The sequence below is a fragment of the Phaethon aethereus genome, assembly GCF_964289735.1.
Source record: "Phaethon aethereus genome assembly, chromosome: 14".
Lineage (NCBI taxonomy): Eukaryota > Metazoa > Chordata > Aves > Phaethontiformes > Phaethontidae > Phaethon > Phaethon aethereus.
Genome location: NC_138590.1, coordinates 17,344,689 through 17,370,920, shown reverse-complemented (window position 1 = coordinate 17,370,920; position 26,232 = coordinate 17,344,689). Strand labels below are relative to the sequence as shown.

The 26,232-nt window shown below is 48.7% G+C and overlaps 1 protein-coding gene across 1 annotated transcript; it reads left to right on the top strand.

The window, feature by feature from the left end:
• Positions 1 to 1,438: 1,438 nt before the first annotated feature.
• Positions 1,439 to 24,952, top strand: TGFBI (transforming growth factor beta induced). Its single transcript, XM_082006407.1, has 17 exons — positions 1,439 to 1,990; positions 6,251 to 6,349; positions 12,990 to 13,054; positions 13,946 to 14,103; positions 15,210 to 15,374; positions 15,864 to 16,010; positions 16,707 to 16,848; positions 17,440 to 17,652; positions 17,802 to 17,939; positions 18,176 to 18,321; positions 18,489 to 18,625; positions 19,148 to 19,278; positions 21,181 to 21,305; positions 22,230 to 22,332; positions 22,544 to 22,623; positions 23,011 to 23,035; positions 23,202 to 24,952. Exons 1-17 carry the CDS (start codon positions 1,701 to 1,703, stop codon positions 23,255 to 23,257), a joined length of 2,220 nt encoding a protein of 739 aa, XP_081862533.1. The 5' UTR covers positions 1,439 to 1,700; the 3' UTR covers positions 23,258 to 24,952.
• Positions 24,953 to 26,232: the final 1,280 nt, after the last annotated feature.

Sequence of the window (26,232 nt, the reverse complement as noted above, 5' to 3'; positions counted from 1 at the left end):
CTGGCAATAAATTATGATAGCTGGCGGAGGAGGAGTGAATTTTAAGGCTCGTTCCCTTCTGGGGCCAAGGGGCCTAACTCTGACCTGGAAAAATGCACATCCATCAGATAAGGCTTCGCAGCCCTAAATCTTCTCCCAGAGCCGGGGAACCAAGTCACCCCTTTCTGGGGCAAGCGTGGATCACTCCTCCCTTTTAAGCAGAGCACTGGAGGCACTCATAAAAAACCCTCCATTTTACAGAGGTGCAGCTGAGAAAGGCTTGGGCTAGGCAATACCTAAGAGGGTTTAAAACCCCATCTTTCTCTCAGGAAGACCTGAAACCTCTATTTCTTGTCTTTTAGGCTGGAGTCATGAACCTTTGGAGGTAAGTCTTCATGATGTACATACTTAGATGGAAGCAGCAATGAGGAGCTCCCCGGGGAGAGGAAACCCGACTGAGGAATAGTTTTGTGTATTTTATCCAAGAAGCGTTAAGGCTGTTTACATGAATCAGATTTATTTATTGTGGGTGGAAAAAAAAAATCTTTGTAAATTCAAAGTGTTTATTATTGCTAAAGACTTCTTCTCTTTGGCTCAGTGGCTGCCCACTGGATACGTTTCAATTCCTGTCCTTTGCCGAGCAGCTGCCCTTTCTGGCCACTGCCCAGGCTGCAAAGCTGCATGAGGGTTTTGCAGAAGTCTGTCCCTAAGGGCAAGCGGCCACAAAGGGCCCCTTCTGCTTCCCAGGAGGATTTAGGGAGGAAAGAGCTCTTCAACTTTGGTGTCAGTCCAGTCAGAGCAAATCCATTACAAACACTGGGATGCTGTGGTGAGTCAGGTTGGATAAACTGCGGGCCAGGTGATTTGAGTCTCCCCTGCCCCTTTGTGCACGGCGTCGCACCAGGAACCTCTGGTTTGTGCTGTTTGTGCTTCGCCCACGTTTTGGCCCCTTGAGGACTTCCGCAAGGGCTCTCTCCTGGGAACCCGTGGCGATGACCACAGCGACAGCCCCGCGTAAGGGTTCGATTCTTTGCTGCCGTTACCTTTGCAAACACCGACCATCACTCTCTGCCCTTGGCTGGAATGGAGGTTTCCCCCGCGAGCTGTTAGGACGGCTGCGATGCCAGGGGTGGCTCCTGGGGGCCCGTCCCACTGGCAACGGCGGGCCGGCACCTTTGTGTCTGTGACCCTTCAGAGCAACGGGGTGGCATGTGGCTTGCTGCAGAACTCACCCCCGGGCTTTCACCCCAGAGCCGCGTGTAACACGAGCAACCCCGCCGCGGGGGCAGGCGGACGGCAGCCTTATCGCTCCTGCTTTTGTTGAAAAGAAACCAGGAGCCTCTCAACACGCGCGGCCCCCGACAGCGCTGGGAGGTGCTGGGAGCGGGGTGCGACGCCGGCAGGCGCTGGGAGGGTGCCAGGCGAGGCAGCACAGGAGCTTTCCGACAGGCTATGGGGCAGGCTGGGCCGGCCGGGCTGCAGCCAGGAAAGCTCCCCGGGGCCGGGGGGGTCCCAGAGGGGCTGAGATCGATGGGACCCCCGGAGCTGTCAGTCCAAGCACCCCGCTCTGAGCCCCGACTGGGCCGGGCCGGGGGGGAGGCCAGAAGAGGAAGAAAAAGCGTTTCGGGGTGAGACGCTGAGCGGGAAGGGAGGGTGGAGGATGCCCCCGGCCCCTCGCTGCTCCCGCAGCGCGGGGCACGGACGGACAGACGGACGGACGGATGCCCTTCCCGGGGGGCGGCCCCCTCTCCCCTCCCCTCCCGCCGGGCCGGGCGGCGGCTCCGCTCCCCCCGCGGGGCCGCACCGCCGCTCCCCGCCCCCGCGCCGCCGCCGCATTTAACGGGGCGCGCGGCCGCTGCCGGCCCGTCCCGGCCCGCCCCGTCCCGGCCATGGCGCTCCCGCCGCTGCCGCTGCTGCTGCCGCTGCTGCTGGCGCTGGGCCTCGCCGCCGCCGCCAAGTCCCCGTACCAGCAGGTCCTGCAGCACAGCCGGCTCCGCGGCCGGCAGCACGGGTAAGGGCGGCGAGCGGGAGGGGGCGAAAAAGGAGGGGAGAGGGGGAAGGAATTTTTTTTTTCCCGTCTAGTCGCACGAGCCCCGGTGGGAAGCGGCGGCGGCTCGGTTGCCTTCTCGGCCCCGCTCCGGCCGCCGGGCGCCTTGTGCGGGCGCGGAGGCGCCGCCGAGGCGGGGCCGGTGCGGGACGGCAGCAGCCCGGCCCTGCCCTCGGGGAGACTCTGGGCGCTTTCTTCCCGGGATAGCGGCTTTTGCTTTCTTCCTCGGACAACTTTCTTCTTTCTTCTTCGCGTAACTTTCTTCCTTTCTTGCAGGAGGCTTAATATTGCAGCTGTCGGTTTAGACCCCCCCCATGATACCGTGTCAGTCTATCCCCATTAAGGAAAAAGGGGGGGGAAATCCCCCCGATGTTGAACGGTTAAACATTTTGTGGAAGGTGTTCTCATTTTCATGAATTTATAGAACAAGAAAACTGGTTCAGTGGCAGAGGAGAGTCTCTCTGGAGTAAGCACCAACTTACTCTTTGACTGGAACCCCTCCTAAGCCTTTAAAGTTTTCTTGATCAAAGCAATCACTTATTTATTCATAAACCTTCCGAGATAAGGAATATCAAAAAAAAGTGTGCATAGACCTCTCCTGCTAGATGGACAATATGTTACGGACTGAGTAGTTTGAGTCTTCATTGATAGGTGGAAAACTAAGCCAATGTTAATAGTTCTTCCCACTATTTTTAAAATCTATTGGAAATTAGGAAGGGTGAAAGGATGACAGACCTTTCAGCTGGCTTTTGTCTCTCATGATGATGACGTTGTTTGAACTGTAGCTTCCATTTAAATGGATTGCTGAAGGCAGGGTGATGAAACGCTTTTAAAAAATCCCAAGGCTTAAGTATAGCAATTTGCTACAATAACAGGTCAGTATTTATGAAGAGGAGTGTGCTGTTCATGTGTCTGATCAGGTACAGAATCCAACACGCTAATTCTGGGCTCATGTCTTAATTGTCTAATTCTTTCATCTCAATAATGAAAGAAGTACAGTGATTTATGTACAAATACAGCGAGTCTTGTTCTTCATCTCTACGTGATCTGAAACCAAGTAAATACCCAGTTCTGCTGATAGCCCTGAGGCAGAAGTTTGCTCAGACTTGGTAGGTTAGGGCAGTCCTGGTGTAAATCAGTGCCTGCATCTGTGCAGAGAGCAGCCTGTTACTCCCTGTACAACCAAGGGAGGCACAGGGTAAGATGTGATTGCGGTCCGTGCTGGTGCCTGAGATCTTTGGGAGATGCAAGGAACTAGTATGCCAGGGTTTTCAGGTGAAGTGAAGTTATGCTGAGATAAGTCCAGCCACAGCACTTTGCTCACTGGTCCTCTTCTGATGGAGGGAGCAATTTATACCGAGCTAATTTTTAAACATTGATTAATGATGTGCCACAGAGATACAGCAACACAAAACCAGCCAAAAAGCTCTTGGATGTGAGGCGTGTTGTTTTGCTTGCAGGAGAGAGCTCAGGAGGGATGTGCAACCAGGACTGCCACCGTTTCTGCTGTGAGCATCCCCCCACATCATCAATGCTCCTATTGAGCCCAGAGCAAGTTGGGTGGCAGAGCCTGGCTCTGCAGCAAAACTTGTACATTTTAATTAACTTTTTTTTTTTTTTTTAAAGTTGAATCAGCCCAAATCCGGGAGAGGAGCTGAGAAGTATATAAGGAACATGAACATTTGAAGGTGAAAACCTAGGACTGCTCTCCCCAAACCCACCTGGCTTTGTGGGCACTACGTGGTGCTGGGGAGCTTCATGGGCACAGTCACAGCAGGTACCTGGGGCTGTACAGTAGGTCCTGCTCTTCTCTGCCCCTTCCCGAAGGGCAGCCCCTGCCCCAGCAGCTCCCAGCTGCTGCCTGCCAAGTGGAAGGCTTCAGCTGAAGGGGAACAATAGGCAGTTTTATCCTCGAGTCAGTGCGGCTGGCTGGGAACGGCATGGCAGAGGTGATGAACTCCAACGAGGAGAGGGGAGAGTGTTGACAAATTCATTTTAAGCCAGACTGGGCAAAGGACCAGAACACGCACTGCGGGGAGCCGCTACTACAGCCTGCCTGTGGGAATCACTGATAAGATGGGCCTGGAGGGGGATTTTTCCACACTGAGGAAAAACTGGGAAGGCGTTTTCCCCGATATGTCAGGGAGGGAGCAGCAGCCCTGCGGAGCTGCGGTCCCGGGCAGGGAGGAGGGAACAAGGCAGCACCGGGTTCGATGCTGTCCTGAAGGCGCAAGGGTTTTCTTGGCAGGCTGCTCCTGGGGATACGGGGGAAGTGATCAAACAAGTCTTTCAGTAGCCAGGCTTGTCAAGATGAATATTAGAGGGATTGTCCACTGCCGTCAGCCAGACGCTGAAATCGAGGCAAGGTTTGGAATTTCGATGTAATTGGAACCATATTTCGGCGCGGCAGGGCTGGGGTAGCCGAGGTGGGCTGAGTCAGAGAGCACAGACGTCTCTCTAAGCGATGATTTGGCGTGGAAATTACTGAGCCTGGGCCAGTTTGCACCAGCTGAAAGTTTGGCTTTGTGATTTCTCACTTTTTTTTCAGTCAATTCTTTCTCCCTGTCCGTCGCCCTATATCTACAAAGGGCAATTAAAAGCTTGCAAGAAACAACCTACCATTACTGGATATGGCAGTAACAGGGGAGATGGTGAGCCTAATTCCCCCAGGTCCCACGGGCCCTCACTTTCCCCTCGGGGCAGGACGAAGGTGCCAGGGCCTCGCGGGGTCAGATCCTGCCTGCGCAGAGCCCTGCAGCAGCCACCTCAACAAAGGCTCATTGAGGGAAAGCCACGCTCCCGCTGAGACTGGCGCTGGAGTTAGCCAACGTATAGGAGACCCTCACGTTAATTCATGCTAATGATGGGCAGGCTGGCCCGTTTTGGAGAGAGCTGAATTTGGGACACTGGTGAAAAGCAAGCACGGCCACAGGAAGACTCGGTGCTTGGGCTGCAAACTCTGCTTTTGTTAATTTTGGTAGACAAGCGGGCAGCGTCTCGGTCAAACCCAGCATGAAGCAGGCTGCTGTCTGTTTTCCTAAACAGATCAACAAGACCTTTACACCAGCATCTCCAGGCCCCATCCGGAGTTTCATTTGTGCAAATGAAAACTCTGCCTTGAACGGTGCAGAGCACTTCTGGTGGGCTGAAGTGATGATTTATGTATTTTGCTTAATTATTTGTTTTCCCTCCATCTGCCTGGCAGCCAGTGCTGCACGTACTTTTGGTGCCACTGCTGCAACTGGGGCATGGTGTTGGTGTTGGGAATCTCAGTTGAGCCAAGTGACCTCAGCTTGCTTGGGTGTTTGCTACAGCCCTGGCTCAAGCCCAGGGGCAGTTGGTGGCTTGGCGACCCAGATCCATAAATCATATCTCATGCACTGACCGTGCGTTGCCCGCACCCGTGGCCAGGGCTGCTGGCCACAACCCATGGAGATGGTGCACCAGGCTGCGTGGGGAAAGGCTGTGCTGGCCAATCTCCCAACTCCTGTTTGACCACATCTTTGCTTGCATGGCGCCGCTTCGTAGAAAGCTGAAAGGCTGCCGTCAGCTCTCAGTGGGGTTAGTCAGAAGTGTAACGCCAAGCATCTACTTTTCTGGTTGAGAAGCAGCTTTTGGTACCTTATGATGGCCACGGTCAGCCTGTGCTATCGTACCTGGTGTGTTGAAACCGGAGCGGGCTGTGCCACTTGCTCGTTTTCCCTGTTAGCAGCTCGGCATCCATGTCCAGAATCGGCTGAGTCGATCATACAGCAAAAGTTCTGGTTTTGGTGCAAGTATGTCCATAGGCTGATAAATATCTGTCCTTCTTTAGGTCTTAAACAACAAAATAATGGGGCTTTTTGGAAGGCTTTGAATTATTGCACAACTTTATCAGGTTTTAGCTGGGATCCCAAATTGTAAGTAGCGGTTCACCATAGAAATACTGACCAAAGTATTATTTTTAACTTAATTTCTCTATGTTTTGGCAAGATTCTGCACTCAGTGAAGAAAAAGATGCTCTGGCAGAGTGAAGAGAGATCTCTTTCACTGCTTCCTCCACTTGATGATAGTCATTATACGCTCAGGTCGAGCAAGTGGACTTGCAGGTCTCCAAGTTTCCTCCCTTGCAAGCCCAGCAGGGCTTTTCGGGCGCTGTCAGGTGGGGTCTGGCCCCGTGTTGGGGGTGAGCCCTGAGAGGAGGGAGGCTTACCGGACCCTCTTCTGCTTTGTCGTTACCTGTAGCCCCAACGTGTGCGCGGTGCAGAAGCTGATTGGCACGAACAGGAAATACTTCACCAACTGCAAGCAGTGGTACCAGAGGAAGATCTGTGGGAAGGCGACGTAAGTACCCGGGCGCCGATCAGGGTCTCCCCGAAAACCCCGTTGTGGAGGTGGGCGCTGGGTGGGAGAAGCGGACGGTGGGACAGACGTGGGATGTCAGAGCCCGTGGTGTGGGCTTAACATGTATATGTGTTAAGAATTGTTTTAGCCTTTTACTCCCTAAGACATATTTGTGTTTTCCTCAACTGGCAAACATGATCCTACAACATTTAGATGTTAAGAACGGAAAGTACCATATAAATACAAACCCTGACGGTTTATTCTAATTGCATTTCTATATATACTTACAGAGCTTTCAGTGCTGTAATGAAGTGTGTACCAGATGTTTTCTAGTACTTAGCTGTGTCTCTCTCCACGCTAGGCTCAATGCTGCTTAGCTACAAAAAAAAAAAGGCAGTCCAGAGCTGATGGATGTTGGAGAGAATGTAAAATTCATCTACATGTGTTTGCTTTGGAAGGGAAAACAGAAACAAGGGGAAAGAGGTGTCAGTTTTAGCCAACACTCTCTGATGACTCCATCAGGAAAGTTAATTAGACTTGCAGGCCAATTCCACGTTTAAAATTGCAAACAATAATATTCAAGTAGCTGTTGCATAAAGTATCTGTGTAAGCAGCCTCGGGACTTTCTTTTGAAAGATGTAGTCAGCAGATAATTAAGGATATGCATGCCTGACTATCTGCCAGGCTGTAGATCAGGAGCAGGGAATCTTTTTCCTTGGTGTAGGCCAAACTGAGCTTTCGGACACGGTTGCTGGCCCACACGTTAGCACGCACCACCATGTTACCCAATATCAGTGCAGAGGTGCCGGCCGTGGGGAGCAGAGCTCTGGGCCGGGTCTGGTCCTGGATCTGCAAGGTTGAGAAGAACAAACGGCAGAAGATGATCTCGTGTGTTTCTGATATGGTCCAATGTAAATTGTGATTAGATCTATAGGAACATGCTGTTCTTTGCTGCGGAATAAATAACTTCTGTTTCTGTAATCAGCAGCAGACTTTGAGGTCTTGAACTGTGGTAAGCTATATTGCTTTTATTTTGGTTGCCTTCATTGGTTTAGCTGTGATGGCTGGCCATCGGGATTCATTTCATGTGTCTGGTGTTGGTGTTGTGAGGAGGGAGGCAAAACAGGAATCGTCATTGTGTGTGGCTTTTGGCCTTTCATCGTGCTACCCATGAATTTGTCTAAAAGAGGAAAATTCTGTACTTCAGGAGGATATACTGCAGGATGTACTAGATAGTGAGCATGAATAGAGGTTTCCCTTATGTCTAATTGTCTTTACAAGGGGAAAAAAAAGAGGAGGGGAAAAAAAAAAAAAAGGAGAGGCAATATTGTAAAACCAAACAGCTCCCCTCCCTTAATTCTACAAAACCACTGTATCTGGGAAGACTGAATTTGGGTGACTAGAGTTCAGCTCTCATCTTGGCTGAATGATGGCTTTTTGGATGTAAAATGGACAAGACTATGGCATGGCAATGTGGTATCATCATTGCCTCTTCTGATAAGAGTAGCTTAGTAGTGTCTCCAAAGAAAACATGACTCAGCTGTGGATGTGGGATAGCTTTGCTCTAACAGTCACTGAAAGGCGAAGAGATCCAGCCACGGATTTCTTCAGCTCTGAAGCAAATGAGAAACTAACCTCATGTAACCCTCACGTGCAGCTGTATTTGGCAGAGACAAACTCATCTGCTTATCTCCAGAGAGAGGTGGAACAACTGGCATCTGGCCGTATTTCATGATTTCGTTTGAGGAGATGGGGTGATCTCTTCTAACCTCATTTTTTCTGCTTTTACCCAAGTGTCTAATCCAATGATGCATCGCTGAGAGAAGAGCACAGAGCATTAACCTGCCTGTTAACCTATGAGATAATGTTCCCATTACACATGGAATTTGTTCACTATTCTTCACTTTGCATCATCTCCACAATGCACGTTATTGTCTTCTTCTCTCTTCCTAGTAATTTTTGAGCCCGGGCCCTACTTTGCCCTTTAGCAGTGCTTGTGTGGAACAAAAGACACGTGCCTTGACTCAGATTTTCCAGAGGACCCCGAGACAGCTCTGATTACAAACGTTTGCTGGTGATGGCTCCCACTGGACATGGTGTTCCTGGCATATGGAAGCAATCAGGAGCCATTTGGGCCATAAAGGACATGATGCATTATGCCGCGGCAGTCAAATCCTTAAACCAGTGTCAGGGGCCTGATGCTGTGCCATGCTCAGTGCATCAGCACCCAAGAGAGTACGCGGGCACAGTTAACTGTGCTCAGCGTGAACCCTAAAACTGGCCCATTGCGTGGGACTGAGCTGGTCCATGACAGGTTTTGAGAATACCAGATGCCTTTAAATCCCAGAAAGAGTCAGGATTTGGCATGTTCATCAGCGTAACTGGGTGGATCCAGCCTTTGCTTGGGATCCGTAGTCAGAAGTCCTCTCCTGAAGCTGTGCGCTTGGTCCTCCCGTTGGCAGCCCAGGAGGGGTGGTGGAGCTGGATAAGCACGGTCATTCCTCTCCTCCTCCTAAAAGGCTTTTCCCACCTGTGAGAAGAGCAGTCCTGGGATAGGAGACGCTTGACCCATCTCACCTTCTTCCCATTTGACCTGGCCGTTATCCTCCTTATTTGCTCAAAGGGTCAGTGGTCCCGCAAGTTGGGTGTGTGTTGCAGGCGCAAATACCTGGCTCTAGGAAGGTAGTTCTGGCTGCTTTGATTTCTTTTCTTTTCCTGCTCTGAGCACTGTTGCAAACAGGGAGTGGGGAGGGAGGTCAGTGAGAGACGGGGTGCTGCGGAGAAGCAAAGTTGAGCTCCTGCGAGCTGACTTGGAGAAATTCAACCCGAGTGAGGAAGGCAGAAAAGTCACTGCAAACCTGTAGTGTAACTTCACTCCTCCTCGCCCCATCACAACCCGCATCGGGAGGCGCAGAGCAACTGGAATCACAGCATCGTGGAATCGTTAAGGTTGGAAAAGACCTCGAAGAGCAGCACGGAAAGCCAGCTCGAGAAACACGGCTGCGCCCGGCCTTAGTCCTTCTGGCCCGCAGGAGTGGGGTGCTCTGCCGGGGCTGGGTGTGCGCGACGGAAGTCTCAACTCATGCGTCAGAAGAGGACTCTTGCATCTGCTTTTTTTTTTTTTCTTTGTTTTTCTTCTCTTTGCTGAAGTATTGGCTCACACGGTTAGGGAGAAATTAGATAGAGGATTTATGTACATTTTTTTATCATTGCTGATGAAGTGAGATAAGACAGTTGGCAAGAAGTCTGACACTGCTTTGATTTTTAATGAGTGCTGAAACAAGATTGTTTTGGTAATTAGGTAATTTTCCACTGTTGGTTATTCCAAAGCCAAAGAAATAGTTTATTTAGAGTATATTCTCATCGCTGTGTCTGCGTTTTTTGTATTTTTCTACCTCCCTTATGCACTGGACTCATTCTTCCAGAATTGGGGTTGCGACCGAATGTGTCCCCGCACACTTTTTTTTCTCTTGAGAATGAAAAGACAACTTATATAAGTTTAGTTTTTGATTATTTTCTGAGGAATAACTAGTGGCAGTAAGTTGCTCCTTAATATGTTCCTTTTTTCCTTTTAAATTAACTTTCCTTTTCTTGACTGATGTACTTTCCTCAGTTCAGGAAAAAAAAAAAAGACTCTGGCACTTATTGTACAAAAACAAAACATATGGGTTTTATAACAGGAAATTATTACAAATGGATCTTTATTCACTAATATATGCCTAAGCTTATTTTTATTGCCTTGAAAAATGCACTTAAAATTTAATTTCAGATCCTAAGAATGCAACAGCAGCGAAACAATGACTAATAAAAGCCAGGGAGCTTGCTTCTGCAGTCAGACACAGATAGATATTTAAGAAATTCGGTGTTTCAAAACCAGAGGCTGCAAAGCTATAGATTTGACTCGAAATTACTCAATGAGGAGGTCAGGAAATTGTGGTCAGAGGCGTTGCAGAGTGGATGACAAATGCTCTTTGTGTGAGGGTATCGCTTGTTTAACCCACATCACGGCGGATGCCAGCGTCCCGGCGTAGTGGCCTGTAGCTGCCGAGCGGACACGGGGAACGGGATGGACTTGGCAACTCCAAAGGCCTTTTGTGGAAGCCGCCGCGCGGTGCGGTGGGTGGGAGGCGTTCAACGTTCTCTCCTGTGAGCTGTTTGCCCCCGGCCGTGTAAGAGAAATGCTCCTCTGTGGGCAGCACTGTGGCTCTGACCCAGCTGGAGGAGGACATGTCGGAGGAGGACGTGTCCAAGGAGGACGTGTCCTGCCATAGGGATGTGTAGAGACGCAGAGTCCTACAAGAGAGGCAGAGCAGCCTTCGGCCACGGCCATGCTGCTCCTCCCCGAGGGCTGGAGGTGGCTGCAGGACCAGCTGGGAGGATGCCCTGTGCCCAGCCCCGAGCAACCCCCTGAAGGCTGCCCACGAGCCTTTGGGTGGGCTGGGTGGGCTTGTGCTTCCACCAAGTCCACCAGCCATGGGAGGGCAAGCGGCTGAAGCTGAAGCTGTTTTTTACAGTCCCCATCTCTGGCTCCTTGTAGGTGCCAACCCTTGGCTGAGCACCTCTGTGTTCACCTGGCACTTTGCAGAACTTTTCTGGTACTCAAAATGCTGCCATGCAAAATGCGCACCAGATGCCGGTAGGTCACCTTCAGCGGGCGAGTGAGACTGGGGGCTTGAAGGAGCCCCTGCACGGTGGAGCTGGCCCCATTACTGGCCTCGGTGCTTCTCGCCATTCGTTTCCCTTGTGGGGCGCTGCTGGAGACGCCCGGGAACGCGCTGAAGAGCGCGCGGCACCGTCCCTCCCGGCGCGGCACCGTCCCTCCCGGCGCGGCACCGTCCCTCCCGGCGCGGCAGGCGCCTGGCTGCTGGGGCAGCCCCGAGCCGGCGAGCCCCCCGCGCCGCGGGCGGTGCGCATCAGCATCCTGCCCCTTCGTCGCAGCTCGTTAATCTCCGATCGATCTATAAATAAGGCTTTTAAAGCCTACGTCAGCGCTCAGGAATTATTTATGCTGAACGTTGGAATGATTTCTCTTTAATCAGCTCTTCGTCTTTGATTACAGGTCTGAACCAAGGGAACTGTCTAGACTGGATTTAGTTTCTAGGGTGAAAAAAAGAAAAATCGGAGGTAGGGGAGGGAAGTGGCGGGGGGAGAAAGCGTGTGTTTCTAATGAACATGAGACGGGGGGCTGGGGAAAGTGGAGCAGCAGGGTGTTAAGATCTCCAGTAGTCAAAGGAAGGGATTGCTTTAGGCAAACTCTTTCCCACATGGAATATATAATGTCTAGACAATCAGTCTGGGTTTGCTTTGTAACTCTCTTAGGAAACCGTGACACAGAATTTATTTGCTTCTGTCACAGAAAAGCAGGTATTTGTTTCACTTACTGGCTCTTAATTACCCTGAAGAATTCCCTCTTAAACCCCAGGCATTTCCACTGTTTGTTAACAGTGTTAAAATGATGACAAATATCTGAAGCTTGAGGATTTTCCTTTCTCTTTGAGTGAGTGTGCTGAGGCTCGGCCGTACAGCATCCTATTTGTCTCGAGTCCAACCGGGAGCACAGAGGAAACGCTGGTTTTTGGGAGGAACACCCATTCCCTCGCTGCCCTAGCCCATCAGTCATTTGGCCGTGCTCCTTTCACACCTAGCGTAAGAGCAAGAGGTGGAAGAACCCCCTGTGAAAAATAAACTGACAACTTCCAGACTAATTTTTTTTTTTCTTTTTCTTCCCCCCTCCCCGTTAATATCAAAACTCGTTCCCTCAAATGGCCAGATTTGAGAGGCAGATGACTTTTATGCCCCGTTGCGCTGCAGGCGATGGACGCAGCATTCGGGCAGCTTATTTAGGGTCTGCAAATCTGCAGGACGGCCCCGAGTCCCCAGGGTGAGGTCTCCGGCCCCTTTGGATTTACTGGGGGACAGGGCTTGATCAGAGCAGCAGTTTGTTGCCAGGCAGAAGGAAATGCCGTACCGAGGGCGCAGGCGGGGACGTACCCGGTGTTAGCAAAGGCGGGTGTGCCGCGCTGCTGCGCGGGCTGCCCGTGGATGCGCGTGCCGCCACCGGCGAAGTTTGTCCTTATGCCAAGCCCTCGTGCCAGTGCATCCGAGACCAGGGATGCTCCTTCCCCTCCAGGTCTGTCGTGTGGATTTTGCCGTAAGTAAGCAAATAATTTCTGGCTGGTGGGGAAGAATGGGATGAAACGGAGAGGAGACGGTGGCTGGTTTGGTAAAGCGGCCGTACAGTGTGTTGCCCAAAGAGCGATCAGACGTGACAGCAGGGGTCCGCCGGGGAGATCCCCAAATCCCATGGGGAATGTGCCCAAATGAACCAGCGCTTGCAGTATCTGGCGTAGGTTATCTGTTGGGACCGGGGCACCGGTTTCCATCCACTGTTTGTACCAAGTCTCCTGGAAAGCGTGGTTTTGAAAAGAAATTGTGTCTGCTTTTGTTCACTGGAGAAATTGGCAACATGCAGCCCTGAAGGAGATAAAAATTGTGGTTTGTCTTTTGTTCAAGCCTATATTTCTAATAAAGAGTCTGCTTAGAAACATCACCAAATATGGATGGACATGGAACTATAGCGAATAGAGAAGAAGCAGTGAGACGCCATCAGTTAATCTGCCGTATCCATCTCTTATTCCAGAGTAATCAGTTACGAGTGCTGTCCTGGATATGAGAAAGTTCCTGGAGAAAAAGGCTGCCCAGCTGGTAAAAATATGTTTGACATTTTTTAGACTTCTTAAAATTATACAGCTGCCTAGTAAAGGGAAATGTTAGAAAGTTACTCAAAGTGGATTTGATTTTTGCAATTTGTGCACAATATTGCCATGAACAAGTCAAAAAGGGACTCAGCAGAGCACCAGCTGAGTGCCAGATCAGCTTCAAAGCACGCAAAATGTTCCAGACAACTTAAAACCTTGGATATAATTAAACTTAATCAAGCATGGGAGGGCCATAGGGAACTACTTATTCCAACAAGTAATATAGCTGTGTTGGAAATGCAATACAAAGGAATGACAGAGGAGCAGACAGCTCTGCCAATCTCTGCTCATTTTTACTTTGGCAAGCACGAGTTTAGCAAAATTGCGTTTAGGAGAAGATACAGCTCAGCCACTGGCGGGCGTTGGGAGGGAATTAACTGGGTTTGCTGAAGAAAGACATCTTCTGCTTTTGCTTTCTGAACGCTTCCTTCCACAAAAGCTTGATGCCTCCCAGTTAATGACGTGGGCTGGTGTGGATGGGCCAGTGGAGACTGAGACCAGCGGTGAGCTGCTGGCTCCGAGCACCGAAAGCCTGAGTACCAGCAAGGATCGGGTGAAAGCAATGAATGTTTTTGCTTGCCTCAATTCACATCCATATAAATCCGGAGTAACTCCATTTAAACCCGCAGAGATGCGGTAGATCCTGGATTGCACTGCTGTAATTGAGGCTGGAGCTGTCAGGCTGTGATTATTTATTATCTAATTACTGAACAGATAGGAGTTCCCCGACGTGCTCCATTTCCCCAGGCGCTTTCACCAGCAGCTCTCCTTTAACGCAGCGCAGCGCAGGGAAGGATGAATGATGTTGTGTTGGGAACATAACCTTCTGTTCTTTCAGCGCTGCCGCTCTCAAACATCTATGAAACCCTGGGAGTCGTTGGGTCTGCCACCACGCAGCTCTACTCCGACCGGTCTAACCTAAGGCCAGAAATCGAAGGACCTGGAAGTTTTACAATTTTTGCCCCGAGTAATGAGGCCTGGGCGTCCTTGTCTGCTGTAAGATATAATTCCTCCTTTTTCTCCTCTTCCTCTGGCCTTCTTTAGTAGAGATCCAGCTCTGCAGGGGTCTGGATCCAGCCCCGTCTTGCGGAATAGACACAGTCCTGATATAGGAAGGACTATGAAATTCCGAGATGGGAATCCCTGTAGCGGCCCATCAGCTCCAGAGCTTTGTTTCTGAAAGAGCCCAACACTAGAGGTGTGGATGCTCTCCAGCGGGTGGATGAAGAAATCACCCCATTCAGTTTCCCCACCTCTTGCCATTAGAGATTGCGTTAAGACCTGTAGCAAGAGACTTTCCACCCCTTTCACTTTTTCTTGTTGACCCTTACTTTACCACTCTGGTTGTTCTTAATGATTTGTACAAGTAGCCAGTCCCAGCTGGAGCCTCGGTAAACCTGCAGCCTTCCCGCACCAGTGTGTTCCTTTGCTCAATTACATACACATTTCCTTTACATTGGTTTTGATTTTCTCACTCTGTGTCTTGTGAAATTTCCACTCCTGACATTGCCACCGCTGTCCTGCTGGTGCTCCCATCCTAGTGGAGCATCTCGGTGACCAGGGGAGAGTCCCGACTGTACAACCCCCATCCAGTTACAGCCCACATTGAAGTCGCTCAGCCGTAACCATGTAAGAACAACTGTTGGATCAGGGAGGGAGCATCTTTTTGGCTCTCCCCGCTACTGAGCCTCTACCCCAAATGTGCACCAGCCTTGCAGGGATGAAGGACTCCCTTGCAGGGATGGTGCTGTCGGGGAAGGGCTCCTGGTGTATTTGTCCTGGGCCCCAAGCGATGCCTTTTGTTGCCTTCCTGCTCATTTCGATGCAGTGATCCCCCACCGGAGCTTGCTGCCATCATCTCTTCATCTGCCAAGGGTGGGGGTGCCCGAGCTGCTGGCTGCTTTGGTAAGGCAAAGCATACAGATTTACAGAAGTCAGAGCTCTTAATTTGCACAGATGGCTTAAGGCTGAATACATCACAACACACATGCACGCACACCCCCACCTTGGAAGCACCCTGGATGCAGCCAGACCCCCTGGCTCTCTCCAACAACTGGCTTAATTGTATTCAGCACTGAAAAATGACTTTTTCTGATTTTCAGGAAACTCTGGATTCCTTAGTCAGTAACGTTAACATTGAGCTGCTCAACGCCCTCCGCTACCATATGGTGAACAAACGGGTCCTCACAGATGATCTGAAACATGGGACCACGCTTAACTCAATGTACCAGGACCTGCCTATCCAGATTCACCACTATCCCAATGGGGTAAGACATTTGTATTAAACCTACCCACAGCGGGCGTGCTTTTCTGCTGCCTTGCACCTCCTACACCGGGACCGCCAGGACTCTCTAATGCTTAGGCTGATGACTATTGATTTAGGATGCATATTTAGAAGGAGCTTGAAAAGAATATTTATAAACAGATAGTTTCATTGATGTTATTGCAGGGAAGTTGCCCACATTGCTGTATAACAGTATGCTTGGCTAAGTATTCGTTCTTGCATATTGTCTTAGTCTTGATGATTCAGGGTAGACAAAAACACTGATTCTTTTCAAAGCTCTTTAAACATGAACTGTTTCAAACATTCTTGATAGAGCATTCTCATTCTTTGTGTGTTTTTTTAGGAAACCACATTTCTGCTCCTGCTGATTCAATATTACAGCGCTCGCTGCGTTTGAAATAGAAAACAGCAGAGGCTGCTTTACCTTCTTGTTTTAGTGCACGTAACGCCTCGTGGCTCTTTCCCTCTGCAGATTGTGACTGTGAACTGTGCCAGGCTGTTGAAAGCTGACCACCATGCCACCAATGGGGTGGTTCATGTCATCGACAAAGTCATCGCCACCACTACAAACAGCATTCAGCACATCATTGAGACTGAGGAAAGCCTGGAAACTCTTCGGGTGAGTCCATCCCCGTGTGCTCCAGGGATCCTTAAGATATTCAGTCATCTTACTCCCAGGGAATTTTCATGAAGAGCTTACTAGTGCCTAGGTGCCGTGACTCTAAAGCTGCTGGTAAAATCCTTGTACCAATACAGCTTATTTTGCTCTAGGAAAAGAAGTGTCTGATATCAGTGCAAGCAGGGTTTTATAAGAATAATTGTCATCCTGTTACTCCTGTCGGTGAAGAGATGTAGACTGAGTCTATCTCCTCACTCTCCTATGGGTATCTCAGCCTTAGGAAATATTAACTGTTCAGATTTGATGAGTGCTCTTTTATTTGCCGTATTTGCCAAGTTAAGGAATAACTTCAAAAGCCCAGGAGTTTTGCAGTTAGCCAGCTGTGGGTTCGGATCTGAATTATTCACTGGAACTACTGTGAACCTTTCCAGGCATATCGGGGTATTCAAACGAGCACTCAGTCTTGCCAAAAAAGGGCTCTTGTATTCAAATTTCTGGAGCACAAGAGAACAGCGGGGCTGGGTCAAATTTATAAAAGGACCAAAGTGCTGAAAGAAGCTATTCAGGATTTTTTGTAAGTCCTGCGAAATTATAAAAGCCTCAATAAATCTGGCCCTTAGTGTGTGCCTGGACGAAGATGCTGACCTTTGTATTCTGGCTGAATGTCTTTTACCCTCTCTCCTCATTTCTCTGAAGGCTGCTGTGGCTGCTTCTGACCTCAACAGCTTGCTGGAGAGCGAAGGCCAGTATACTCTTTTGGCTCCAACCAACGAAGCCTTTGAGAAGATCCCACGAGAAACACTGAACAGGATCCTGGGGGACCCAGACGCCCTGAGGGGTAAGTGCTTGTTTACTGAGCCCATTGAGAGACTGAAGAGTATTTTGCAGTTCTTCTAAATTCCTTCTGAAGGACATCTGAATGGCTTCTTGATACTCTCTGACAACAGCTGCAGTGAACACATTTGACAAACTCCAGCTTTTTACTCTGGACAGCCTAGACTTCTTTCGATGTAGACATGGTAGCTGTGTAGGTGTGGCAGAGAGGGTGTTATCCGGGTGTGGAGGAGGGGGCTGAAGCGGGCCCTTTTCTGAGATTTCCTTTAGCACTCCTTTATGGGATGGTGAGTCCCATCAGTCCAGATGCCAGAAAACTAGTATCCAATCGATGTGTCCTCCCCTGACAAGTGAGTCAAATAGCCACACAGAACCTTTCTAAAGTTTACAAAGGTGTATAAAAATTACTCTTTTTAGGCACTTCATTTCACAGGCTGCTGAATTAAAATCAGCACAACTTAAAATGACTTTTGGAGTAGAGCCCCATATAGTGCTGTACAGGAGAGGCCCTTGCAGTTGAACTGGACCCCTAAAAGTTGCAATAATTTTATAGTTGATTTTTTCCAGCTCACTAAGGCACTTGCTTCTTTTACAGACCTGCTGAACCACCACATCCTGAAGTCAGCCATGTGTGCTGAGGCCATCATTGCTGGCCTGACGATGGAGACTCTGGAAGGAACCACCTTGGACGTGGGCTGCAGTGGGGAAGAGCTGACCCTCAATGGGAAGCCCATCATCGCCAACAAGGATGTCCTGGCTACCAACGGCGTCGTACATTTTGTTAACGAGCTGCTGATCCCAGACTCAGGTACTGGTGCCCCTCTGCATCTTTCTTTCTTTTGTCTTTCTTTTATCTATTTTGTAAAGGAAATACTGGATTTAGAGGGTGTAGGTACTCCATAGTGATGGGTGGATTGCCTGTAACACAGGGTTACTATGTGTTTCTTTTCTTTTCAGCTAAGACGCTGTTTGAGTTGGCACAAGAATCTGAAGTTTCCAAGTCTACGGACCTTTTCAGACAGGCTGGTCTCAGTTCTCATCTAACTGGCAGTGAGCAAGTGACCCTCCTTGCCCCAGTGAATGAGGTGTTCAAAGGTAAACTGGGGAGTAAATCCCTTTCTTCCATCGGTTTGGGCCACAGATCTTCGAACAGTCTTCAGCCAAGTTTCAGTGCACAAGTGCGCAAATCCTCTCTCAAATGCCTCAGCTATAGGCAGTGGCATCTAGCTTTAAAATTAAAAACCGCTGTGGGTAATACTCTGTATTTTGACTTTGTGTCTCATGTCTCGTTTTAAGTGAATCACTAGTTCTTTCCATACGTTTTGCTGCAGATGGACTCCCCATTGTTGACAGCAACATGAAAAACTTGCTTCTGAACCACATTGTTAGAGACCAGCTCTCCTCTAAATATCTTTACCATGGGCAGAAACTACAGACTCTGGGTGACAAGGAACTGAGAGTTTTTGTGTACCGCAATGTAAGTTCCTGCAGTGTGCGGTGCTGTAGATGGCTGACTGAATGATGCTTGATGTCTGTAATGCTATGGCTACCATGTAAAAGGGGTTATTGAACACCAGAAAGTATAAACATTTCTCTTTCAAAGCATATGTTAATAACGTCTTTTTTCTGCAATTGTTTTTGCAGAACCTTTGCATCGAAAACGCCTGCATTGCTGCCCATGACAAGAGAGGAAGGTTTGGGACCCTGTTTAGCATGGACAAAATGTTGACTCCACCGTCTGGCTCAGTGATGGATGTTCTCAAGGCAGACCATCGCTTTAGGTGACCTCTCTGCTCTTCCTAAGTGCTAGTTAGGAGCAGAGCAGCTGCCAAAGCAGTTTCTGTTTATTATGGGTCGTAGTCATGACTATATATATATTTTTTTTAACATAGAAAGACCATCCAAAACCATGGTCTCATCCCTAAATTATAGGGAGCGAGACTTCAAATAACCCTTCAATGAACTGTGAGCCAAGAGTGTGTGGTCCTCCTTAATACAGTAAGAAGCTGGCTCCAAAGCCATCGCTGCCCATCAGAGCCGATGTGGTCAGGCCTCTCTGGCTCCTCACTACCATTTGATCCCCAAGGATTCAGCATTCCCAGGTTACTTTGGTTTTTCTCAGATGTTCTGGTTGGACCTCACAGGCTCATTTCCTACCTAACTAACATTTTGGTTAATTGCTGGACCCCAGCAGGATTTCGCAGTTGTAACTTCACAGCTCGCTCTTGAACACAACATGCAATTGCTCAAAGACTAGCAAAAGTAATTTGTGGTGAAGTGTTTCGTGTATGTTTGTCTTGCAGTACGTTGGTGGCTGCAATCCAATCTGCAGGTCTAACGGAGAACCTGAACAGGCCAGGTACCTTCACTGTGTTTGCTCCAACAAACGAAGCTTTCCGAGCCATGCCCCGAGGGGAACTGAACAAACTAATGGGTGAGTATTTAGACGAACAGCTGCTGTGTCCTATTGGCATGATGTGGGAGAACTGGCTAAATGTCTCCGCCATATCTCATTCTTTGACCCTGCCTGTTGGAAGTGTGGGCTTCCTACACAACTGATTTGGATAAGCCCTATCCAGCAGAAGGCTGAGGATGCACAGAGCGGCACTGAACTCTCACACAAAGTGTAGGCATGGGTTTATACTTTCCTTATGCTTGGCAGACGTGTTTGTAAGTGTGTGCTACAGACTTACTATGACCTTAGTTTGGCTGTGCTGGTTGGTGTAAGCAACGTAATTCAAAGGCATTGAGTCAGAGGAACCGATGAGGACTCTGCCTTTCTCCAGGACAAAAGAAGTGAGAATGGGCTGTCAGCCACATAAGGTCAGGGTGTCTAAAGTAAGTTCTGCAAAGAGAAAACCTGGTCCTCATTCAGCCTCAAGTTACATTCTATGAAATTTAAGTAGTGAAAGGATGGAGCTGTTGTTCCATCTGTGTGTACATGGACAAAGCAGAAAGTCCAGTCTGATCCTGAGAAGGTCACAAATATTCCAGTCTAGCACAAATGAAGACCAATAACCTGAAAAGCATGGCCGTGCAGGCTGTGTGTGGAATGTTTAGTAACGCTCTTCTGGATAAGCAGCACGATCTTTTATTTCGCTCATGTTGAAAACCGGCTGTGGTTGGAAACAATGTCAGGTATTTGAGTGTAATGTCTTCTTGTCATTAAAGCCCAACCAAACATTGACATCATAATTTGGGAAGCATCTGCCCATGGTTATCCTTTTAAGTGCAGGGATGAGGAACTGGTAATATCAGACTGCACATCCAGTCTAGTGCTTAATGTATAAATATTTCAGAAGTGTTTTGCAGCTATTGTAAACGGCTGCAGGAGTGAAGTATCCCAGATGCGGACACTTCAGATGTTCTTCTTTTTTCACACAAATATTTAGCTTACGCTCCTGAAGAAGAAGTGAAATATGCTGGTGAGGATGTGCAGTGTGAACTGTGGCCACCCTAGGAAAACTGTAATGGAAACAGGCTCACAGTGTGCTCCGATATGGGCAGTGAAACAAGAAGTCCCCCTTGCTGAAGGAGCTGCTCTGGTTTCATAGGTACCATCTCTGGTGGCCGTCTTTGCACCAGCTTTTGCCCAGCCCCTGTCTGTGGGTTTTGCCAGCGACACTGCATCCTCTAAAGGAGAGGATGGAGGAGGGCTGCTGGCCTGTGCTGTGCACGTCACTGCCTCTTCTGGAAAATAGATGGCGAAGGGGAAGCATCTTATCTTCCTAAGATCTGCTTCAAAGTGCAGCTAGATGAGTAGAGACGCAGTGGGGTGGGGATCAGGCCAGCAATCTGCAAGCAATTAGTGACATTTCTCCTGTGCTTTTCCCCTTCCTACCCAGGGATTCTGCAGTTCCAGCTGTGAAGATTATTGCCAAATGACACTGGCATTGGTGAAAATAGTGATCTTTGGAAAGACCCGAGTGCTCTATCTGTTTCCTTATCTCGCACAGGCCTTTTTTCTCCCCCTAGACTTCCTTGGGGAGTGAAAGCAGCAACAAAAGCAGGTTCCTGCTGGGCACAGTGAGAAAATGAAGGACTTAAAAATAAGAGATGGGGATTTCATGTGTAGGGCAGGTTTGGTACGTACCAAGGTGGGACATTGGAAGAGTGTCCTGGACTCGCGGGGATCCTGGCCTGTCCAGGCAGGAATGGCCTCAACGTCCTAACAAGCTCCAACCAAGGTCCTTCTGCCCCGTCTTTTCAATTTTACATGTTTCCCTTGCACTTCTAGGAAATCATGATATTTTCCATGTAATCTCATTCCAGCATGTGAAATACGGGAAGCAAGCGCCGATGCTGTTTTGTAAATGCAAGCGCTTTCTTCCCCCAGGTAATGCCAAGGAGCTTGCCAACATCCTCAAGTTCCACGTGGCTGATGAGATCCTGGTGAGCGGCGCAGTCAGTGCCCTTGTGAGGCTGAAGTCCACGCAGGGAGATAAATTGGAAGTCAGCATGGTGAGTCACCTCGGATGGGGTTTTGCAGTCAGCAGGACTGTGGTCTGTGTTTAGCTGTCCGTGTCAAGGACAAAAGTATGTCTGTGCTCATCTGGATTGTATGGGAACCTCTTCTAAATGTGCGCCCAGTCCCACCAAACAGTGTTTCTTGGGCTGTAGCGGAAGGACTGATGACGTGTTCAACTCAACAAGCTGGCAGTCTTGAAATGTGGTTTTCTTCAGCTTTCTCCCCAGAAGACCAATTGTAAATGACTTCCAGGAGCTGTTATAAATTTAGTCATGGGGGAAAAGCATAAATAAATTAAACGAGTAGCTTGTTCAGCTAACACATCTTCTTTAGTGTAACGAAAATGATCTCTGCATGGGCTCCCTTAACGCAGCAGGATTTATTTAGATGTATAATTTAATTTCAGAAATTCTGCACTATGTTAAGAGAATGTAGGATCCTCTATTGAGGAAAAAAAAATGTATTTCAGAAAATAAATAACCATGACCCACTCTGCATAAGGAAGAAAATGCAGGACAAAATGGAAAGGCCAGTGTTTCCAAGGGCATTGGGTTGGCCATCTTGCGTGCTGGACTCTTCTCATGTCCACTCCTGATGCCATCAGCCATCTTGGCATGAGCAGCAGTGCCCGCTGCCACCATGGAGCTGGTGGCTGTGCTCCGCTACCACGGGACAGCATTCCCAGCCAGTGCACCGCGAAAGTCCGTGCTGCAAAGCCTGCCAGCCACTCCAGGACAAACTGCTCAGACTATAATTTGGTTTTATATTCTGCTTAATTGGCAAGAGGAACGAAAACGCCTACAGACATCCAGTAAATGAATGAATGCAACATGAGGGCTTTTTTAATAAAATTGGAAACCATGGATGACAAAAGTTTCTCATTCTCTACTTTTTTTTTTTTTCCTTTTCCTGAACAGAAAAACAACGTAATACATATCAACAAGGAGCCTGTTGCTGAAAGCGATATCATGGCCACGAATGGTGTGATTTATGCCGTGAACTCTGTCTTACAGCCTCAGGGTAGGTCCACGGTTAGAAATATCGAGAGCCACACCGTTACAGCAGAGCCGCTTTGGGAGGGAGAGGTGACACATGGCAATTCCTTCAGTTTATAGAGGAGGATTAGTCTGTTACGGGATTTTAAAAAATCTCCACAACCTCCAAACTATTGAAAGGAAGCAGCCCGTGTGCTTTGAAGAGTATTTCAATGCTATCTATGTCCCACCCTTAGCTTCAAGGCCGCAAGAAAGAGGTGATGAGCCTGCAGATCCCGCATTAGAAATCTTCAAACAGGCATCTGCGTTATCCAAGGTAAAAGACAAAAAAATCCCTCACTTTAGAACTACTGAAATTACATTTTGGTAGTAATGATTGGAAGATAATGTCACATTCAGATTTTGACTTCCAAAGAGAGTGAGTGTATGTTTCATGGAATGACCAGTCCTCTCTTCTTACATGATTTAATTATATAAGAAATAATACATTTTGCAACATGAAGCCTGCAGTTTGCAGCACACCGTGAATGTAACCGTGGCACAGTACTATGTTGTGTCAACCTCCAGTAATGTACATGGTACTGAACAGTCATTCATCCATAGTTTTTGGGGAATAGGATAAATATATTGGCATGCAAACTGTTCTCATAGCTGTCGGAGATTTGTTGTATTTATGCAAACCTTGTATGTTCTTTCCATGCAGGTTTCTCAGAGAAATCCTCGACTAGGTAAAACGACTTGTCTAGCTTGTTTCTAATTTCCATCGTATGTCCCTGTCCCTTAGAGAGGTTTATCCTGTTGTCTTGCTGCAAGCAAGATGTAGCATAACTGGGAGGGGAGGGGACAGGGAGATGCTGCGTGTTTGTCCCACCCAACTTGGTCTTCTCCTTGCAGCACCCGTCTACTCCCGGCTACTGGCGAGGATGAAGGAGAACTCGGGTAGATTCTGAGCTGCGGCGTGAGCAGCTGCAGTCAGTGCCTCCATCCCATCCGCTCCGGCTGACAGCTAAAGAGAAGGAGAGAATTGTTTTTAAAAACCAAATATCACCCTTAAATTTATTTTTGTTTCCAATGAAATGGATAGGAAAAATGAAAGCCATATAAATGTATATATTTTAAGACCATTTTTATTTGGTTTTGACCTTAAAGTTCCCACACTGATAGGTTTTGGTTTTTGGTTTTGGTTGTCTTTTGTTTCTTTTGTGTTGGTTGTTTTTTGGGTTTTTTTTGTTTGTTTGTTTTGTTTGCTTGTTTTTGGTTTTGGTTTTTTGGGCTTTTTTTTGGAAACTAGTCACTAATTTGCAATTTTTAACAGACCCAGTTTGGGGCTTGATATGTACTACATGGGCAGGTCCTTAATTCTGCCCTGGTTCAGGAGCTCAGGGAGATGCTCAGAGCTCGCCTTGGTGCTGTCTCACTGGGGGAGACCGAAAGGGGCTGAATTAAAGCCTCTTTTCCAGGCTCCCAGTCGTACCTGCTGGCACCGCAAACTCCAGGCCCCCGAAGCGGGAAGCCAGGTATGATCTCACTGAAAACCCTTTCCAACCCAGTGCCAGAATTGGGAAATTTTGCCCAGAATGACTTGGCAGGAATTGTGTATGTTCAGCTTTCTGAGCAAATACATCACCCAGGGCCAGCTGTGTGGCTGGGCGAACAGCGATTGCTTTGGAGGAAGTAAATTGGCTGAATTCATTACCCATTACCCAAGCAATTTTTTTCCTTTTGTTTTTTGTGGTTTTTTTTTTTTAAATAAGCATGTGTTTCCTTCTTCCTCTGTGTTTTAAAAGTCTTCCATGAAATTCTGAATTGAAGGCTTTTAACAAAAGCCTCTCTATTGACATTGAGAAAACTGCATAATAATAAGCTATGGTTCTCTTTTTTTTTTTTTTAATTGGGTTTTGTTTATGCCTATGGGTTTTAACTGTGCTGCGTTTTGTTCACGAGATTGAAATGAGAGTTCTCCCTGGCAGAAGCCTTCCAGTAAATGATTCATTTTTAATAATGGTTCTTTTTTTAATAAAAACTAAAAATAAAATCAAAAATATAAATATGACAAGTGATGATAATGCTTGTTTGGTTTTTCATTTGTTTTGAATTGCCTGCTGGCACAGTTTGACCACCTGGGCACCGGGAAGGAGGGGGGTCAGCTTCGGTCGGATCAGTATTTACAAGGCTACTAGTTACTGGGGGGGTAAGGCAAGGCGTTTCTGCTCCCCGATGCTGGCCTGTCGTCATTTTTCGGCGGTGCATCCATCAGCAGTCACCGTCGGGCACTTGCAGGAGCGCAGGGCGGCCGCGCGCATCCCTCCCGCTCGGCCGCCGGCCGCGGAGCACGGCACCGCGTGCCACGGTGCCGGCAGCGCCGGTTCACCCCGGCAGGGCTTTGTAGTCACTCCCTGGCCAGTTGTAATCCTGGGTTTCACCGAGGTAATGAGGCAAAAAAATGAAAAAGGGTATCAAGTGCAGAATACGAAAAATGCAGATCGATTTGGTCGTCCTGGCTGAGAAACAACACTGGGAGTTTTTCTTCTATTAAAAGCCCAAATTTAAATCCCATATGCTGTGAGCCATCTGCATAACTCAAATGTGTGAAAAATAATCAAGCTCTTCTTTTATTTCCCTTCCCCAACCTCCCATCTCATCTTTTATTTTTCTGGCATGATGCAGTCCTGTTGTTTGAGGCTGGACTGGTAATGGGGAGCCCTTTGAGCCAGCCATTCCCAGCAGCCCAAGAGAAGAAGAGTCGTATCAGGGGTCTGGCTCCTGGGGGAGGCTCAGCTTTTTGTAATTAGAATGATTAATTACTAACTCTTACAAAAGCCTGAGAGAGGGAAAGCTACCTTGCATCTTGCTCAGTAGTAGCAGATGCAATTGTAAGATGGAGTCTTGCCTGTTTTGCTTGGCTTTGCTTTTTTTTTTGTCCTGGTTGCTTCCTGACTAAGTGCTACAAAGCCCTTCACCACTTGGGAAGCAGATCTGATCCTCACCGAGGTGAGTGCCCCACACTGGTACCTTCTTGGTGGCTGACCTGGTGACCAATTAAGTGTTTCTTTGCAAAATGAAGCTACTTAACTAGATGGGAGTAGGGGAAACTTTACTTAGATGTGCTTGGCGACTACAAGTTCCATCTGCTGAGACAGCAGTTTTCATCTCCCGGGAATACAGCCCCGGCTTTCTGCTGCCCAGCTTATGGGCTGGGGCTGGTGGCGATGCAGCGATAGTCTCCTTCATGTTTTGTGTGTGCCCTGACTTTGCTAGGCTTGCTTTGAGGGGGACACCAGGTTTACGAGTCCCAGCAGAGCTCACAGTACATAGAGGTGCGTTATCCTTTTAATCCAGTTCCCTGTTTGCGCTCTCCCACGGCTTATCCTCCCTCCCTTGCTCCTCCTGCTGCCTGCTCCATCCCCATAGCCGCAGTGGGTGCCAGCAGCAGCTCCCTGCGGTGCTGTGGGTGTAGGGCTGGTGCCCCCATTGTGTTGCCTCTGGAATTTCCCCGGGATCCCACATCCTGGGAAGCCATCCCAGGGTGCCTTCCCACGGGCTCTGTGCTTGGAAGCCCCTCAGGGCTGCGGCATCTCCAGATGACAGTTCGTGTTGGTGGAAACTCTTGAGATGACTTAACTCCCTCCCTTTCCCTGCTCCAAGTCGGTTTGCGCTCAGGGAGTGTGACGCAGGTGGCTTAGATCAACAGCGACGGTTGAGCCGCTCTAGCCGACGGCTCCTCTCGCTTAGATTCAGCGACGCTTTGGGGATGTTTCCCCCCATGGAGCAAGGGTGGGTGCTGGCAGTCATCCCCCTGAGGGCAGCGAGATGTCGTTGCTTCAGCCTTCGAGGGGTGCAAAGGGAGGAAGCGAGAGGAGAGCAGCTGAAAGATGGGGAAATGAGGAGTGCTGAGATGATGGGAATATAAAACTTCTCTGTAATT

Coding starts and splice junctions, on each gene's coding strand:
- TGFBI (XM_082006407.1), top strand. CDS start 1,701: ATGCCCTTCCCGGGGGGCGGCCCCCTCTCCCCTCCCCTCCCGCCGGGC. Junction 14,104..15,209: donor CCTGGGCGTCCTTGTCTGCT/GTAAGATATAAT, acceptor TCTGATTTTCAG/GAAACTCTGGATTCCTTAGT. Junction 22,333..22,543: donor CTCTGTCTTACAGCCTCAGG/GTAGGTCCACGG, acceptor TCCCACCCTTAG/CTTCAAGGCCGCAAGAAAGA.